General features: G+C 42.8%; 1 protein-coding gene across 1 annotated transcript in view; it reads left to right on the top strand.

The window, feature by feature from the left end:
• Positions 1–211: 211 nt before the first annotated feature.
• MAML2 (mastermind-like 2 (Drosophila)) overlaps positions 212–18573 on the top strand; it is a gene marked incomplete at its 3' end in the record, with an annotated part of 61266 nt that continues 42904 nt past the window's right edge. The window contains exons 1-2 of the mRNA XM_010189926.1: positions 212–217; positions 2242–3699. Of these exons, the coding sequence (XP_010188228.1) occupies positions 212–217; positions 2242–3699 (1464 nt within the window). The remainder of the gene's footprint in view (positions 218–2241; positions 3700–18573) is intronic.

Here is an 18573-nt window from a genome sequence, read left to right as displayed (position 1 = left end):
ACACAGATAGGCACATTAACCACATAAAGCATATATGTATGCAGAAGATGTATTATTCATTATCTGTTCAGCCCTTCTGTCAGCAGCACTTCTGAAAGCAAAACATGCTGCCAGGTCATGTATTCTGGTGACCTGGGGACTTTCCCCATTTCCCAGGAAGATGAATTTGGGGACATGAGAATGATTTCTAATAAACACACTGACAGCAACGATGATGGTAAGAGGAAATGCAGCTTACCGTTTTCTTTGCAAAGGAAAGTACAGTGACTCATGTGTCAGAAGGAACACACTCACCAGAGATGGTCCCTGCTCTTTGCAAGTGACCACCCAAAACTCTTATCCCTTGGGCACACCTAATGACAATTAATTTATTCTTGAAGGCACAAGGTCTGTGGACTTGCACAACTAGGCACCAACATATCTGTTCTTATGAAATTAAAACATGAGTCTATGGTTAAAAGCTATGCTGGAAACTTAACTTGAGATATGAGATGAGATTTTTGCTGTCAGAGAGAGAAATTACAAGCTTTATTTTTTAAGAGATAAACTCAGTGACCGGCTGATGCCATGGAAAGATAGGTGGGTATGGAGGAAATATATATATTTGTCAGTTGAGCTCCTCCCAAGAAACTCACTGGTATTCACACCAAAATCAAAGTGTTTGCACCTGGAGTTATCTGACAAGAGCTCTTACCTATAGATAAGCCAGAAGTTGAGGGGAACAGGAGCCATAACAGAGTAGTATGTATCCGTGGACTTCTGTATTTGAACCAGCATGATACAAATAATGTGATTTGAAGATCTCATAAACCATCCTTCCTCACTTCACTGGAAAATTAGAGTTCTCAGTGTTGCCTCTGCCCGTCACAGGCTCTCAAGGTATTACAGTTTGCACAGGTGCTGTTTCCTTACTGGTACACACAGGTATTTGCCAGATGACATAGTCCTGTTGCCCTGAGGCTGGTGCAATCCTGCCCAGATGCAGAAGGGCAGAAGATGAGCCTTGTTTCCCTGCCAAGTTTCCTGACATTGGTCACGGCTGACACAGCCACATTGTGTGGGCTGACTGCACAAGGGCTGTGTGTGTGTGCTCACTGTGTGTAGGCCTTTAATGTGCAGGGCCAAAGATACGACAGCTGTGCACATTTAAAAGTGATCTATCCTTTTTGAACTGTGTTTTTAGAAACTCAAAGCAACTCTACTTGACAGTATCTGCACCAAGCCCAAACTTTTCAGCTTGTGGGACTACACCTTGGTTTTGTGTGCTCACAATAGAAATCTGCGTGTACAACCATGGCAGATGAGTGTAGATCAGGTGGACAGAACTGTGAACCTCTTTTCCTTCAGCAGGTCTGCAGGGTGTGTGAGCAGATGCAAGTATCATTGTGAATATTCAAGGAAATAAAATAGAGTTACATTTCTCAGATCAGTGTTGTGTGGACTGTGTGTTTTATAGCAGATGTTTCAGGACATAAACAATTAGGGCTTAATGTATTAGTGTACATTTCTGAAAAAATAACCCAGCAGTGCATCACAGGCCAGACCCTTGGCTGGCATAACCTGACGTGGCTCCAGTGGCTTCATTTTCAGTTTTGAACAAGTTAACATCTGAAATCTTTAATTATACACATCTCTGGCCAGTATTAACTAGTATATAAACTATCTCTGGTCAGTATAAACCTGTGTGAGATTGAGATGCCTGGAAGCCATGTGTGCCATCAAAATAGCACCTAGAACCTTTGGACTCTACAACAGTCAAAAATAGTTTTTTTGGATCATACACCAAAATCATAGAATGAAATCCTGCAGCACTGGATGGGCCCGAGGGCAGATTTCATGGATGCATTAATCTCTGGTGTCTGAGAATACTTTAGATCTTTTGGTACATTTAGATGGGAACAAATCTGGGGCAGATATTACTAAGACTTTGCCAGCCGTGGCTTTGGTCATCTTCCTGCACTCACACCCATGGGGGAGAGAGGAGCTGAGATCAATAGGAGGGAGAAGAGCCCAAATACTGCTGATGGCTATAGGGACAGGGGTGGTGGTAGCAGGAAGACGTCTTACAACATATTTTCTTATAGTTCTGCATAGTTTCATTGACTGAGAAAGCCTAGAGTAGCTTTCTGTACTAAGCAATGCTTACTTGCCTGTTGACTTGCAAGATCCTTCTATCAAATAGACTATAGATTGTTTCTTCAGTGTCATCTAATGATTTTTTTTGGTCTCTGCTTCTTTCAGCTCCAAGGCTCCTTAAAGAGAAAGCTGGTGGTAAATCTGTCTCCTGTCAACAACAAGAGGCCCAATGGTGTTTCAGAGAGCTCTTTCCTTGACATTAAGAGGATAAGAGTGGGTGATAATATCTCAGTAGGACAAGGTGGACAACATGTTAACAATTGCCAAAGCCAGTCAATATCAGGAGCTATGTCTGTGGGGCAAGGATCACAAAGAAAGGCCAGCAACCTAGCAAACAACACACACGCTAGTGGGAATGGTGTGTTTAATATGACTTTGAAAGAGGTAAAGAAAGAACCAGGAGAAACGATGTCTTGCAGCAAACACTTAGATGGCCAGACGTCCCATGAGAACATGTTCCCTAACAGATATGGGGAAGAGTCATGGGAACAAATGATGGATCTGGAGCTTCAGGAACTATTTAATGAACTGACTAACATATCAGTGCCACCAATGAGTGATCTTGAGCTAGAAAATATGATAAATGCCACAATAAAACAAGACGAGCCATTCAACATTGACCTTGGGCAGCAGAGCCAGAGGGGCCCTGTGAGATCTCTGCAGATGGATAAGATGGTGATAAAGAGTGAATACACACCGGGCATGAATCAGGCTCCTGTGGGCTCCCCACAGATGAGACCTTCTTCTACAGGCCCAGCCTTCACTATGGCCACGGCTGCCATGTCCACCTCTTCACCCATCCCTTCGGTGCCTCAGAGTCAAACACAGGTATCGCAAGTTTCTTCTGCATCCAGTCGGCCATTGCCGAACTGGCAGGAGGTGTCTCATGCACAGCAGCTCAAGCAGATTGCAGCCAACCGGCAGCAGCACGCCTTGATTCAGCAGCAACAGCAGCAGCAGAACCAGACGGCCAGCTGGTCCACCTTGTCTCCGTCAGGACCTTCCCCTGGGCCCTTCGTGCAAGAGAAAATCCCCAGTCCTTCTTTTCGCCAGCAGCAGTTCAGCCCACAGAGCTCAGCAATGCTTGGGGTACCAGTGAATGGAAACCAGTCAAAAGGGATGAACAACTACGTATACAAACCATCCACTCCCCAGAGCAATCCCATGGACATAATCATGCAACAGAAGCCTCAGGACCTCAACAGAAACTTTATCAACAGCGCTCAGCCACCACTAGAGCAGCATCATGGCAACACAAAGCCTTTGTTTCACTTTAACTCAGAGCAAACAAACCAGCAGATGCCTTCAGTTTTGGGTTCCCAAAACAAGCCTGCCCTTCTGCACTACACGCAGCAGCCACAGGGTTCAGCCCCCGTGCAACAGCCACAGCAACAGCAGCAACAACAGCCACAGCCGCAGCCTGCTCAGCCTCTCCCGAGCCAGTCTCTTCAAAGGCCACCTAATGTACCCCTAGCAGTGCAGCAAAAAATGATGCTTCAGAAAATGCAGCAAAGTCAGCAAATCTCAGGTTTGCAGTATCCAGTCTCTCAGCAGCACAGACAGGTAAGGCAGATTCCTCCTTATTTGTTACAGAATCATTCTGGTCTGAGTAATAAAAATGCTTTTCGAGCCTGGCCTCATTTCTCCAGGAGATATGTAGTGGTGGCAGATAATGACCATCTCAGCACACACTTCAGTAGAGCTGGGGATGGCACATTTAGCACCTCTTCAGGTACATCATGGATGCACATTTATAAGAATTTCAGGAAAGAAATGTTCATAACACTTTTTCTTAGCACAGTGGAGTCAATATGTCACTGATATACATTATGTATATACTTGTCAGAAAGGTGAGATAGTAGGGGGGATGCAAGCTTATTTTGGACCCCTATCTAAGTTTTATAGCTTACAAAAATTTAAGCTCTTCTGAATGGCAAAATTTTAATGAATTCCTGTGTTATCTTAGGCAATGTATTTTACATTAGTTTTTATGCCATCGTTTTCCTCAGAGAGGCAGGGTTAGGAAATTCTGGTTTTAGATATCTTTTGACTGACATGACAAAAATACTGTTTGCACATTTGTTATCTGTTTGGCAAAGGAAAACTAAGACTTATCTGTGAGCTTTACGAACACCCATCACATTTCTGGGAATATTCTGTGGATAAAATACATACTTAGATACAAAGGTGAGGGTTGCCACAGATACATCTACATTTACTTACCGCATGACCAGCTCCCACTGTGTTATCATGAGACAGGGCTCTGACATGGTTTGTTATTATAGCTCTGTGCATCAGGATCCCAAGTTCCAGACCTGCCAATCACTGTTTGAATATGTAACCTCACTGTACCCCAGAAATTGGAAACCAGATGCAGTCAAGTAAAACATATTTGACCTTGGGAGGTTTAAGCCACTCTGGGGAATTTTAGTAGGACTTGGGTTCAACACATTTAAAGATACGAAATGGCAATATCGGTGTGGAGATCACTTGTGGATGTGAAAAACAGCTATAAGATACTACTGAAAAGTGAAAGCCTAAATTCAGTTAGGGGAAGCAGCACTGTGAATTAATCATTCAGAACTGGAGCTTCTTCACCAAACTGGGTGAACAGTATGATGTTTTTTTTAAAAAGTAAAGTAAATATAGTTGCATGCATGGACACCTTTCTCCTTTAACTCTTTTAAATTCCCTGACCAACTAACCATGACTTGGCTCAACAGAAAATCCCTTAGCAAGAGGTACCAGGTGAAACATTTGGGCATCTTTGGGTGAGGAGATGTTTCTTCATTGGAAGATGCTGGAGGGTGAGCAGCAGCAGGAAGCAAGCACAGCTTTGCTGCTTTACAGGAGATCTCTGCTGGCCGTTCCTCTCCTTCTTGGGCCACTGTGTGCTCTCTTCTTAGGCATGTTTCCCTGTGCTCTTAATAGACTGGCAGGGAGATGAATTTTAACAGTTCTTTCATTCAGCCATGATGAAGATTCCAGCAATCTGTCAGCACAGGGGAGACAAGCAGGACTTTAGCAAAAACTACTATTTTTCTGAAAAAAAAATATATGCAAGGTCACATTCTGGAAAGGAATGAAGACGCTGAGAGCCTCTCTGCTTGAGGCAATGTTAGCTCCTTGCGCTGTGTCCTTTCAGGCTGCTGCTCAGGGAGGCAAGCCAACAAGGTGGTACTTGGCAACATGGCCATAGTAGTACTTGCAAGATTTATCATAAGTGTAGTGAGATCTCTCACCTGTGCAGCCACAAGATCTTTTGGCTTAGGAAATTTGCCCTAAATGAACTTTTCTGAGTGCCAAACTTTAGGTATTACACCAAGGAAGGAGTTCTGTCCGTCATCACAGACTTCTGCAAGTAGCTCCAAAGTTCCTTGTCATCTGACCACTTTTCAGTTAGATCTGCAGGATGTGGCTACCTGACCCACAGCACAGCTGAGATTAGAAACTTTATAGGCACAGATTATAGGGCTTTTGCAGCAAGAATACTGTTTTTTCTGTGCTCTGGAGAGATAACTGGATGTTTTTAGAGATTCTTAGCTGTTGTTCCAAAGTTCTGCTGAAGTTCAGAAAATCAGGTTGTTCTCTCTCAGTAGAGTGATCTGTAGCTGCTGGTACAATACTTTGAAATACAATTACTCCATAAATTGCAGAGTTTTGGAAAGGCTTGAATTTAACTGTTCACCTGGCAGTATTTGTGAGTCCTGTGGACTCCTTTAGAGCCTGCCTGCACAGCTACAAGAGCCCACCAACCCCTTGGTCAGGGCCTGCTTGCCCCATAGGTCCAGTCTGAATGTTAAATCAGAGTGGGAGGAGACACTGCTAGAATCATCTTCCAATGAAAACAAAAGTCAGAGCAACCTTGTGGGTCAACTCCTGCTGATTTTAGCAATGGGGATATCACCTTATTTAGGTTGCACAGTCTTCTTTTCTGAAGGATCATCTCCCACCTCTGAGAATTCCTTCATATTATTAACAGTAATGCATGATTAATTACCAGCATTTACTAATTAACTTGATGATTAATATTTATTTTACTCATACCCTATTTCTTCATGAGAAATCAAGGTTTGATTCTGCTTGGTATCATTCAACACCTCCTCAGATCGCTATAACTGTGGACTATAAGGACCATCTCAGTACTGGCTGGAATGCTTTGTAGCTGGAAATGCGAGCATACATTCATAAAGGGCTGCTGTGACATTGCCATCTGATAACACTGACTGGAACACTGTAATTTCACATTTTTAGGTGAACCAGCTCATGCTCTGGATTTTTACTCGCCAGACTTTCAGATCCCCAAAAAGCATTTGAACTTGACTTTATCAACCCAAGGTTGCTAAATGGGAATATAAGGCTTATAATTTCTCTGCTTGTCACATTCACTTTATGTCAAATTGGAGCAAACTTGTAGTGGGATTTGCTAATTAGATGTCTTTTGCCTTCAGGGAAAAGTCATAAAAATGATGGAAATCATCTTGGTTTCCTGGAAGGTTGTTCTGAATTAAGGTTTTGTTTACTTCTCTGTTTTATTCTTTGTTATGGTGGGAAAGATTCACCTTTCCATTGTCTATCAGGATGCAACATATTCAGAGCCATGAAAAAACTCTTAGAAATTCAACACTTTCTTTGTTTAGGGAATTAATAGAAGTTCCAAATTCTGCACAGGTTCAAGTTTGCAATACTCAAAGAGAGCTTGGGATGATATGGGGAAAACCTGTAACTGGGCTTGGGTAGAAGTTTGACTTCTGACTTTCTCCCTGTGAAGAAATGTAATCCAGTCAATGAAAGATGTTTCTGAAGTAATACTTCAGAAGTTTTTGAACAAAAAAAAATGACTGTTTTAGCTAGTCTAATAAATTCTGCACATATTTTTAAAGTTTTTGATCACTTATAAGACTTGTTCAATAAGATTCAGCAGTCTTCTGTCAAGGAGAAGACAAAAAAAAAGGAAGAAAAGGCTTGTATCTACTAAATAAAATATTATTCATCTCTTTTTGGTTTTGATCTAAAGCCAAATTAAACTCAAAAGTTTCAAGTGACTTCTCCAATTGTTTTCATTCAAATTCGTTCGCTCAAGGGAGGGTATAAAAGAAGGCTGAGCTCATGAGAACAGGAACTGTAATGGAGCAAGGCCACTCTATCTGCTGGATGAGCGCATGTGCCCTATTTAGTCTCGGCTTTGGGGCAAGGATGAACACAGGATCATGAGAGCTTCAGACCCTACTTTACACAAACTACCAGTGGCCCTGAGTTTTAAGGCTCTGGCAGTGTCAGTGCTGTCCGTGCAGTTAGAACCCACAACAGTGTTTCCTTATGCAGATCTCAGGGCCTTGTTAGTCCTTGTTCCTTTATAATTGCTTTGAGAATGGGATCATCTTCTCCTTTTTTTTCTTTTCTCCAGTTTGGTTTTTTTTTGTTGGTTTTTTTTCAAGAAGCCAGGAACATGGTGTGATTAGTTGCAGTTTGGTGCTTTTGTTTTTTTGCCCTTACTTGCCCTAATTGGAGTATGCCTTAGATCATTTTCTTCACCAGGTCTTAACAGGCTCCTTTTAAATCCAGCCCTTTTCTGCTGAATACCAGGCAATCCCTTCTCCAGTGCCTGTCCCATACATGCCCCTCACCTCATGCTCTCCCACAGCAGGGCTTTGTATTTTACAGCACATGGCCAATGACCTTTCAGTTGCTCCACGACCCAGGGACACAGCATGGCTGTACTTGTCTGGAGAGAGGCCACTGTGCCAGCAGTTAGGATCTTGCTCCTGGAGGAGCTCCAGGTGCTGAGGTGACCCCCACTTGCAGGCCCTCTCCATGACACCAGCCCTTCAAATGCCCAGAAAATCAGTGCTTAACTGATATCACAGATTCACGTCCAGGCAGGTTTTGAATGCCTCCAGAGAAGGAGACTCCACAGCCTCTCTGGGCAGCCTGTTCCAATGCAATGTTACCCTCAGAGTAAAGAAGTTTTTCCTTATGTTTAAGATGAACCTCTTGTGTACTGGTTTGTGACCATTGCCCCTTGTCCTGTCACTGGGCACAACCGAGAAGAGTCTGGTCCCATTCTCCTGACACTCGCCCTTTAGATATTTATAAGCATTAATGAAATCCCCCTCAGTCTCCTCTTCTCCAGGCTGAACAGACTCAGCTCTCTCAACCATTCCTCCAATGTATGCATTGCTCTTAAATATCTCCAAGGGATAGAGTTGGTATTTCAACTAACCTGGCAGCTCTGCAGAGATGCTGAGACAGATTCTCCTCTCATTTTCTCCAGTGTAAACCCAGAATAGTTTTATTTATTATCAGGAGAGCATAATTGGACTTAAACAGTAGCACAGTAAGCAGCAGGATATGGCCTTTTTTTTTTGTAAGCATGGACACCATAGGGATTTAATAAGAACTATATGTTAAACTGTCAGATTGTTAGAGTGCTATGTGAGGAAGAAGCATCAGGAGCAAAAGATCTAATGGCTTTTTTGAAAGTGCAGATAGAAAAACTCTTGTTATCGTTCACTGCTGAGTGATAACTTACACCTCTAATTTGGCCTCCTAAATTTCTCAAAGAAAATGTGACTTCTTTGGGTGATTGTTATCAAAACAATATTTTCCTAGACCTTTGTGTTTATGAATAAGGAAGAAAAGAAGAACACATTTTGGTCAGACAAACTCTGTTTTCATGTGCGAAGGAATTATTTTGCAAATATTTGTGAAATGAATAGAGAAAACCTAGAGTGCCTTGTGGTAATTGGTACAAACCAGGACTTAAATTTGACTTAGATCATAAATAACAACGATTCCAGGCTTTTGGAATCTGCAATAATAGAAACTGTTCCATAATGTAAGAAAATAACAATGTGACCTTTCTTTCAATGCTCACTATAAAAATAATATTTGGATGACAGCTTTTCTTGATAGCTCCATTTTGGTCGCATTCCTTCACGCAAGGACTTCTGAATTAAGTATTCTGGATAAAAACTTGAGTATGTCCCAATAACCACCATCAATTGCAAGGTCATAGCTGATTTATGAACATGAAACCAGAGATGAAGTGTCGTTATTTCCTGTATTGTCATGGTGGACAGTCGTCTTGGTAGTGCCTTATATCACTCAGTTTGCTGAATGAAATATGTAGACAATCAGAGTGTGGATAGTCATTCCGTGAGGACATTGTAATTCAAAGGCTCAGAGGTGCTGATAGTTCCATAAGGTTTCTTGAACTCTGCATAAACGATTTACACTGGTAGAATAGCAGAATATTAGCCACTTAGGTCAAATACTTCTGGGTTTCTTGGTGATTTAGGAGGTATCTGAGAAAGTATCTGTCGTCTCATTTGGACTGCTTTTTGAAGGTACTTCTATGAAGATACCGATAAAAACCACCATTGCACTTGCCTGGATGAGTTTTTTGCTAATGTTAGCACACTTGAAATCTTATTATTTATTAGCATTGTGAAAGTGCCTGGGAGGTCCACTGATAAGGCAAAATGTCATTCTGAGAAGAACTCTATAAACTCGGATTAAAAATGGCCCCTGCCTCCTGTAAGAATTGAGGAAAAGAGGAGTTTTGCAGAAGGATTTTGAAGGATATCAGCTTCTGTCCACCTGCATGTCTACAGATGTTGATTTGAGGTCTGCTGTGATCCAGGAGGCACTTCATGAGCCAGTCAGGTCTTTTGGCTGTGGGGAAAAAAATTGCTGTGAAGACAGAAGGCACAGTGAAAATGGCAGCTGATTCAGTCCTATGGTTTTCCTCCACTGCCACCTTGAAGACATGGACTAGGGTGGGAAGCAGAGGGAGAACCAATGTGAGTGGTGCATGTGTAGAAGACGATGGTGGTTGCTAGGAAGAAGGGGCAGGTGAGGAGGTTGGCAGCGTTGGGGTCTGAGTTTGCAGTTTACAAGTCTGGGGTGGTGATGCAGAGTAAGGAACCATCACCAAAGACAGGACATGAATTTGTGCTTATTAGATGAACTGGAAAGGAGGTGGAACAGGACAAGATTGGTTTAAGGAACTATGAAGATGCAATGATGGCCAGGAGGAAAGGGGCCAGGGATATTTCAAGTCTGGTTCTCTGCTACTAAGCAAGTTGGTCTTTCTTGACCTGTGGTCTCATGAATAAAGCTGGGATATCTGTAAGGGCTTCTTACCTGGTTGAAGTGAAGATTTCTGCTATTGCTGCATGTGCATCTGAGGCCAGAGTCAGGCCCCGAGTCAACTTCCTGCAGGGATTTTGGAAAGGCACCCTGGAAAAACAATATAATTGCACAGCCATTTGGAGCTGGCATGGTGATAAACCCTTTCCTGTAAGTTTTTGCTTGTTTGTAGGCAATTAATGAATACCTCAAGAAGTCAAGGAACAAAAAAAAAATTAACAAGCTCCAGCTCCCATTTCTCTCTCTGGAGTCTTCCTATTATTTTAATTCCCCAAAGTCCTCAAGAGCAAGTGCCAGTAATTTGTCTCTCTAGGGGTTCAAAATGAAGGAATATTTTAATGGCAAATATTTGTTCCTCCACTCAACCACTTTTACTGCTGGTGTTTTTATGGTGGAGACCTGCCCCAGGCCACAGATGACTGCCATTAAGACAGCAACAGACCTAGTAATGTTCCTTTAATGTGAGTTTTCACGGGTGAATTTACCATTTGTATGTGATGCTGATCCAGAAAATCAGCCAGATGCTCCAACAGAACTAATCCAGAACCATCTGCCTGCTTCATTTGCTGCACACCTGTTTTTGGTAACTTACACACACAGTGTAAGAGGCAGTTTTGGCCCTGAAGAACTTACAATTTAAATAAGCAAACCAGCCAAACCTTGAGAGAAAGGAAATGTTACTGTATATTTTATATATTATTATGCATTTTGGGACAGAGATGGAAGATCTCATCCAAAGCTATTACAATCAATCCACTGCAGTTGTTGGATAAGGACATAAGCAGCACATTTACCATCACAGATACATTCTCTGACAGGGTCTGGAGTTGAACTAAACCCAGTGTCAATCTGAGAGATGCTATACTTGTGTCCTAGGATAGTGCCTGACTGTACCACTTCCCCACCACTCATCTCGACCTGACTGCCCTCTGCCCTTGGTCTGAAAGTCTTCTCTATAGACCCAGCATCTACAGCGCTCAGCCTTCACAGCCTGCACAGTCCCCCAGAGACTGCTGGAGCACTTGAAACAATGTTTGATGCCTCTTTTTCCCTCTGTACATATAGACTGATAGCAAGTAGCCCATCGAGGTACACCCAGCAGCTTGCCAGCTTTCCAAGAGGCCTTTGAGACACCCCTGCATGAGTGGGCATACCCTGACTGTGCCTGAGATTCTGCCTGACACCTTGTGCATGAAAGAGGAGTGGGATCTTGAGGGTAGCCTCACACTGCATTGGACAGGCCAACAGCGTTGACTTTGTGTCATCTATTCAAAAGGGGTCCTCATTTCTCTGTCCCTTCTGACAAGGCTCTGTTTTGTCAAACCCCAGCTGAAATTCCGACAGGAATGAAGAGGGCCTGAAGGGGTTGGTCCCTCTGAAAAGCCAAGTGCCTTTCAGAGTCTTTTAATAGTAGTACTTAGCCTTGGCATAGCTGTGGAAACACAAGTTGAATGATTTTCCAATCTCGTAGGAAAAGGTGAGGATTTATGTGAGGCCCACAGCACACTGTGAATTGGTAGAAAACAGAGAAATCAGGTAAAATGGAGGATATTCATCCCTCTTCTTCATACCAGTTAGCTGTATTTAATGTTAACCCCTAAACTTCCTCTGTAACTAGGAGGAAGGCACAGCTCAGAGTATGTAAGGCAGACACATACATGAGGCAAATCTCACTGCAGAAGACTCTCAGCTTCCATGAGCCCAACTGTGCTGCTTGGCTTGCAAGACACAAGCAGACAGAAACCACCGTGCCTTGAATTGCATGCAAATATGTCAAAGGTAGGCGAGGACAGGGGGCTTTGGACACTCTCAGATGAGGTTTCACAGGATGGCAGAGCTGACATAAAGGCTAGAAACTTCAGAAAGGGACAAGGAGTCCTCCCTTACCTAGTCCTGTGTCCACTCCTTTCTGTGGCACCAGCTCTGGCACTTGTCTGAGCTCTCACAAAACTGACAGAAAAATATCCTTTTTCTCTTTGTGTTGGTGTTCTGCTCTTTTAGTGACTTCCTCCAGCTTGTGGGGTCAGAGAAAGCCATCACTGGCACAAGGGAAGTGGCAGGAGCACGTAGCTGGAGGCAAGACTCCTGCTAGCAGCAGCAAGTTGTTGAACTGGACTCAGGTGGCTGTGGCTGGAGAACTTCAGCTACGGGGGTGGCCGGAGAGGGAGTGGAAGGTGTGGAACTGACTGGAAGAGGGGGCCTGGGCCTGGAGGGACAGGAACGGACAGCAGGAGAGAGTTGGGGAACAGAAAATTTAGTGCAAGAGAAAGAAACATCCAGGTGGGACTGGATCCAGGGTAGAACAGATGTGATGGGGCGGACAGAGACTGGGAGAGGAGGTGGTGAAGGAGTAAAGGGCAGAAAGGATGAGGGTCTGAGAGCAGGAAGAAGCCTGGAAGGCAGCAATACAGAGTGCTAATTGGATTTGGGTGAAGGGGAATGAGGGAGAGGAATTGGGAGCTCAGGAGGAGAAAGCTGGGAGTGAGTCTGGGTGCCGGCAGAGGAGCACAGGGGATCTGAGGGTGGGAAATGGCATAGGAGGAAATGGGGCAGAATGGGAGCTACTGATGCACAGGGAACAAGCACCTATGGTCTGTGCAAAGGGGAGAGTGGAATATTGGCAACACTTAAAAACTAACTTCTTTCTGTATCCTATGCCAGCAACAAGAGAAAGGGCATAAGGGGCTTTGTTGTTCAGTAGTTCCCAAAGTGACTGCAGGAAGTCTTAAGGACAGGGCAGGAATTGCAGCTTTCCAGGCCTGCCTTACTCTGAGCCCTTCAAATTGCCAGCTGAAAGGATGCACTTTGTGTTTCAGTCTTTGCCATCCATCCTGCCAGTCTCCATCAGTCAGGGAGACAGAATAAGCAGCGTATTTGTCCCACTGGAAAAAAAATGAATACATCCCATTCTCTGGTTTTCTTCCTTCAGGCAACCCTACAGCTCTTTTACCATCCCCAGCTGCAAGTGTAGCCATTGAATAACCAACAAGTATAGAACAGAATACAATGGAATTACAATAGAGTAGTTCAGTTGGAAGGGACCTGCAACAGTAATCTGGGCCTGACCACTTAAGGGATAACCAAAAATTAAAGTATGTTGTTAAGGACACCATCCAAATACCTCTTAAACACTGACAGGCTTGGGGCCTCTCTAGAAAGCCTGTTCCAGTGTTTCAAGTTTCTTCCTACCTTGCAAAAGATGCACATGAGGAACAGTGATGGAGATTGACTGGTCCTCTCAGGCCTCCAGGTGGCTGTGTAGTCCACCTTGGTTGAGAAGATCCCCCTGACTGACTGATACCAAAATACTTACAAAGACCAGGGTGTGAAAATGAAGATGGTATTTCTATGGAGCCAGTTTGCTCTGTAACGTGCAAGAAGGAGAGAGACTCTTAGGGCTTTCCATAATTCTGTGAAGATGGGTTAGATGTGCCTCATAGTCTTTCCTTTTTCCAGTCCTTTCTATAATTTGCAGTGGTTGCAAGCAGGGCCACAGCCTGGCTCCAAGTGCATGATGAATGACTAAAGGATTAAGTGCTTTGGTTCTGGTTAGAAGAGCATCCAACTTCATCCACTGCAGAACTAGATTTCTCAAAATGACTAAACTGCAATTCCAGCTAAAGCAGGCTTTGCTAGGGTGACTCCAGTCTTGTCTGGTTTCAGCTAGAATGAGGGGAAAAAAAAGAAAAGAATGCCTTTTTTTTTCCTACTGGAACTGGTAAAAGACATGGGAAGGCGCAGGGATTAGCAGAAGTATTGAGAGCTTCACAGCCTAAGTGCAAAACAGAGTGCGAGGAGGAAGGATGGGAATGAGTTCTGGCTATCCCTCCTTAATCCAAAGCCGCCTGCTCCTTCCCAGGCTATACTTCACTGTCATACACTTGCAAATTCTCTCCAGGAATGAAAACAGACTAACTTTAAGCTTGTTCCCAAAGCTGCAAATTTGTCCCTGCTGGGTGTTAATTTAACTGCTTCCAGGGCACCAGGATGTCTACTAGTGTTCGCTTTTCTTTCTTTCTTCTTTTTTTTTTTGCACATCTGGTGTTGTGAAAACTTCCAAGTCACCACACAGAAGAGTGATGAACTGACCACTTTTAACCCTTTCTGCAGCATGCTAAGTATGGACCCGCCTCTCTCTCTCTCTCTCTCTCCAGCGTTTTCTCCCCATAGCGGAGTCTGTGGGCCTTGTTACACATGGGATCCACAAGCTCTAAAGTGGGTCTTCTGAGCATTTCATAGGCTGAGAATTGAGCCTTTCTTCAGCTCCATCATCCTCTGTTTTTCCTGTGAACAAACCTGGCTGAACAGTAATAACTGGAATTCAAAAATTTCCAGCAGGAAGAAACAAGTTTGGGGCAGGGAGGATTTTTTTTCCAAAATATTTCTTTTTTCCTTTTGCTTTTATCTGGTGTTGCCACTTCCCAGCAGGGAGGATGTGCAGTGCAATAGTTTTGCTCACACTGTGGCAACCGATGGCCTTTTCCTGTTGGTTTTTGACTGTTGCATTTGTTCTTTAATAGCTGCATTAACTGTTTCTCTGCTGCATTGAACCAGAGCAAATGCAAAGCAATCTGGAAGTCTCATTTCAAGTCATAGCTGTTGCACTTTACCTGACTTTCTCAACTTTGTTTGCTTTCTGTCAAACAAGATGTTTGCAGGACCAGCTCACTTGCTTCCTACCTAATTATTCCTACCAATAACATACAGACTGGCTTTTTTGGTCTTTGGCTAGGGTTTCCTAAAGCAAGCCAAAGGTATTTGAAACCTAGATTCCTCTTCCGTTTGGCGTGTTGTGCACTGCCAGCCTTATGGCACAAGGAGGCTGCAAAGTCTTCCTTTGCTGTCTTCTTCTCAGCCCTATCATTACTTTTAATCACACAGCCCTCCTTTCATCCCTCCATCCCAGTGACTGTCCCTTCTCAGACCTGGTTCCTCTTCAGCACCCAACTCTGGGGAGGTGAAACACTGTGGAGAAACATCTCACAGCCACGTTGGCTGCTGAACACAGCAAGAAAGCAGCAGTATCCATCACACCAATGCAGGGGACCCAAATGTGCCACAGTCCTTGAATTTGGGATCTTCTCTTCTTCATGTACGGTTTTGACTGCTGAGTTTTATTTTTAAAAGAAGTAAATAACTCTCCATCCACAAATTACAGGCCTCTGATAAACATGAAATCTACTTCATGGACTAAGTCCAGCTGTGTTGTCAAAATTTTATTTCATATTCAAAGTGCTATCAAGAATGGCCTTTTTCAGAAGCAGCACTTCTCTGTGAGCCAAGCTTCGAGGCCCCAGGAAGTGTTGGAGCAGTTCTTCAGGAGGGTTTTCCATAGCCATAGCCATATACTGCATTAAAATATCTTCAGGTTTTTAATCCTCCTGAAATGCTTTCTGGAGCGTTGAACTCACCACCTGAAAATACTAATGAAATTTGGTTTGGGGAGATGCAATCATTCATCTCCCTATTCAGCCTGAGCTTTTTAAAGCTACAGAGTAGGAGTTATGTGCCCATAGCCAAATTATTTATGCAGATCTAGAGAATGTCAGTCCAAAAACCATATAACTTTAACATATCCACCCCTGTTTTCCTTCTGACAAGTTTTCCAACCAGTGCACCTAGTAACCACCACTGAAATTGGCCATAAGTAAATTTAATCTGGAAATTAGCAGCACATTCCCAGCAGTTGGAGACACTGTTTGGCTTTCCCGAGGAGAGTGTTGGTGGCCAAAAACCTAACTGTTTTTAAGATAAAATTTAGAATAAATTTTAGATGATATGTGATAGCATGGCACTTAGTTTAAAAATGGAATTCCTTTCTACTTCTCTGCTTTCGTAGCAAAATACAAAATAGTCCTCTGCTGTCACCTCATGTGGCCCTTTCTTTGAAGGAACCACATGGGAAGCTCTGTAGGCAACTACTGAACAAAGTGGAGTAGGTGGCATGGCTAGGGACACCAGATAGACTTACAGACATTAAAATGTAGCATTCAATTAAATACATGGTTTACTGTTGTTATGAGCTCTCAGGATATTTTCCTTCTCTTCATCCCAAAGAATCCAAAGCAAATCGAAAGCTAGTCAGTTGGTACAGTAATTGTACACAAATTTGCACATGAATCATTAATTAAAGTCAAGCTGTGGCAAAAATTAAAAAGGCTAAAAGACCTTTGGACATCAGTGTGAAGATCACTGCGCTTGATACCAGGGAATATAGAAGTGTTTGGACTGTTTGCTCAAATGGGCGTAATGTTAATGAATCATTTTAATCACCTTCATTATAGTCTTCCAAACAGAGGAGACTACTATGCAAAACCAAGCCTGACAAAAACAACATCCGAAACCCAGAGGCAGTTGTGAGGCTGCTAATTAGATAACTTTGTCTTGATATTTGCACTGGAGCCTGTGGATCTGGACAACACAGTATGCTACTCTCAGGGTAAGAAGCAAATGGCTGCTGCCCCATGTCCACTTGAATGTTTTCAGGGACCCTCTTGGTCTCTTGCATCCCCCAGGCTAAATATTTGGGATAGTCTTTATTCTGTTTTCCCCAAATTTTTCTTCTATCTTTGGTCTTTTTGTGGCAACGAAACAATGCAGGAGCTAGAATTATGCTATAAATGTTAGTGAACAAAAAGATATAAAATGCCCAGATTTTATGTTATTTTAGCCATGCAGATGCTACAAGCAAAAACTTAACCAAATTAAGTTCATGCACAAATATCAGTAGGAACACAGAGATAGTGGTGATAGCAGAAGCAATGAAATTATGTAATATATGCTAATTGTTTTCTACGCACTAACTCATCCATAAAGCTTCTGTGAAGTGAATAACTATTAACTGTTCTGTAAAGGTTAAAAATTGAAACTGTGAGATCGACACTTTTTTCTAACACAACTGGTGAAGTTAAAGCATTAGAAATACATGTGGTGTATCTAAATAGGTATCTTGGTACAAAGTGCCTGAATGAAGGAGAGATCGGTACTTGTGAAAACAGGGCATCTATTTAGATGCATAAATACGGCTTTAATTTTAGACTCCAAAATAGGGTTTGATTCAGAATTAGCATAAACTTTGCAGTATTTATAAATTTTTCAAATTAATTTTTTTGACCAAGCACTCCCCCATCAAATGTTCAGATAGGCAAAGATTCCCACGAATGTCAATGAGTATTTTCAGGTAACTTTCTTTTAAAGATTTAAAGGTTTCAGCAACAAAAGTGGTCAGAATTTAATTTCATTAATATTTAAATATGTATAGCTTAAAACAGTTTAAAAACTCAGAGGTTTACATTCCATGCTGAGGGAGGCTGTATGCGTTGATACTTGTGTGATCAAAATGAGCTCCTGTATGCTAGAGTAGCATCTTAACACTTCACAAAATGGCAAATAGATGCGAGATAAGATCTACACTTACAAATGCAGATCACAGGAGAAATTGATTTCACACTAGGACTTCCAAATTTGCATCTCAACTACTTTATATATAACCATTTACACAGAAGGCGAATATATTTTCTTGTATGATGATGCAGAGGGCAACCCTGTCCTTATTGAAATGGTAATCAAAATGTTGTTCATAATTGCTATGTTACATAAACAACAGAAAAAAACTCCTCCATATATTCAAATATTTTAGGTTTCAAGACAGTGCTCTTAAAGATTATGAAAAGCAGGTTCCTGTTCAGACTCAAGTCTTCTTGTCCATCAACTCAGTGTTACTGAGGTCCTGTGGGAAACACAGGGCAAGTCCTGTAGTGAATGAGAAGGAAATGAAGTCTGCATTCACCTGAAATGCCCTCACCAAGTTTGGTCAAAACAGCAAAGCGAATGGTAAGAGTCACTGTGGTAGAAGTGGGGAGCACACACACACACAGACACACACACAGAGACACAGACACAGACACACACGCATACATAGACACACAGACACACACACACATAGACACACACAGACACACACACAGAGACACAGACACAGACACACACACACACACAAACACACAGACACACACACATACGCAACCCTCAACATAAGAAGGACATGGAGCTATTGGAGTGAGTCCAGAGGAGGGCCATGAAGGTGATCAGAGGGACGGAGCAGCTCTCCTACAAGGGCAGGCTGAGATGGTTGGGGTTGTTCAGCCTGTAGAAGAGAAGGCTCCAGGGAGACCTTATAGCAGCTTCCCAGTACTTAAAGGAGGCCTACAGGAAAGCTGGGGAGGGACTTTTTATCAGGGAGTGTAGTGATAGGATGAGGGGAAACGGTTTTAAAGGGAAAGA

Source organism: Mesitornis unicolor, unplaced genomic scaffold (genome assembly GCF_000695765.1).
Source record: "Mesitornis unicolor isolate BGI_N332 unplaced genomic scaffold, ASM69576v1 scaffold6338, whole genome shotgun sequence".
Lineage (NCBI taxonomy): Eukaryota > Metazoa > Chordata > Aves > Mesitornithiformes > Mesitornithidae > Mesitornis > Mesitornis unicolor.
Note: the sequence above shows the minus strand (reverse complement) of the source record. Positions and strands in the feature narration are given on the sequence as shown.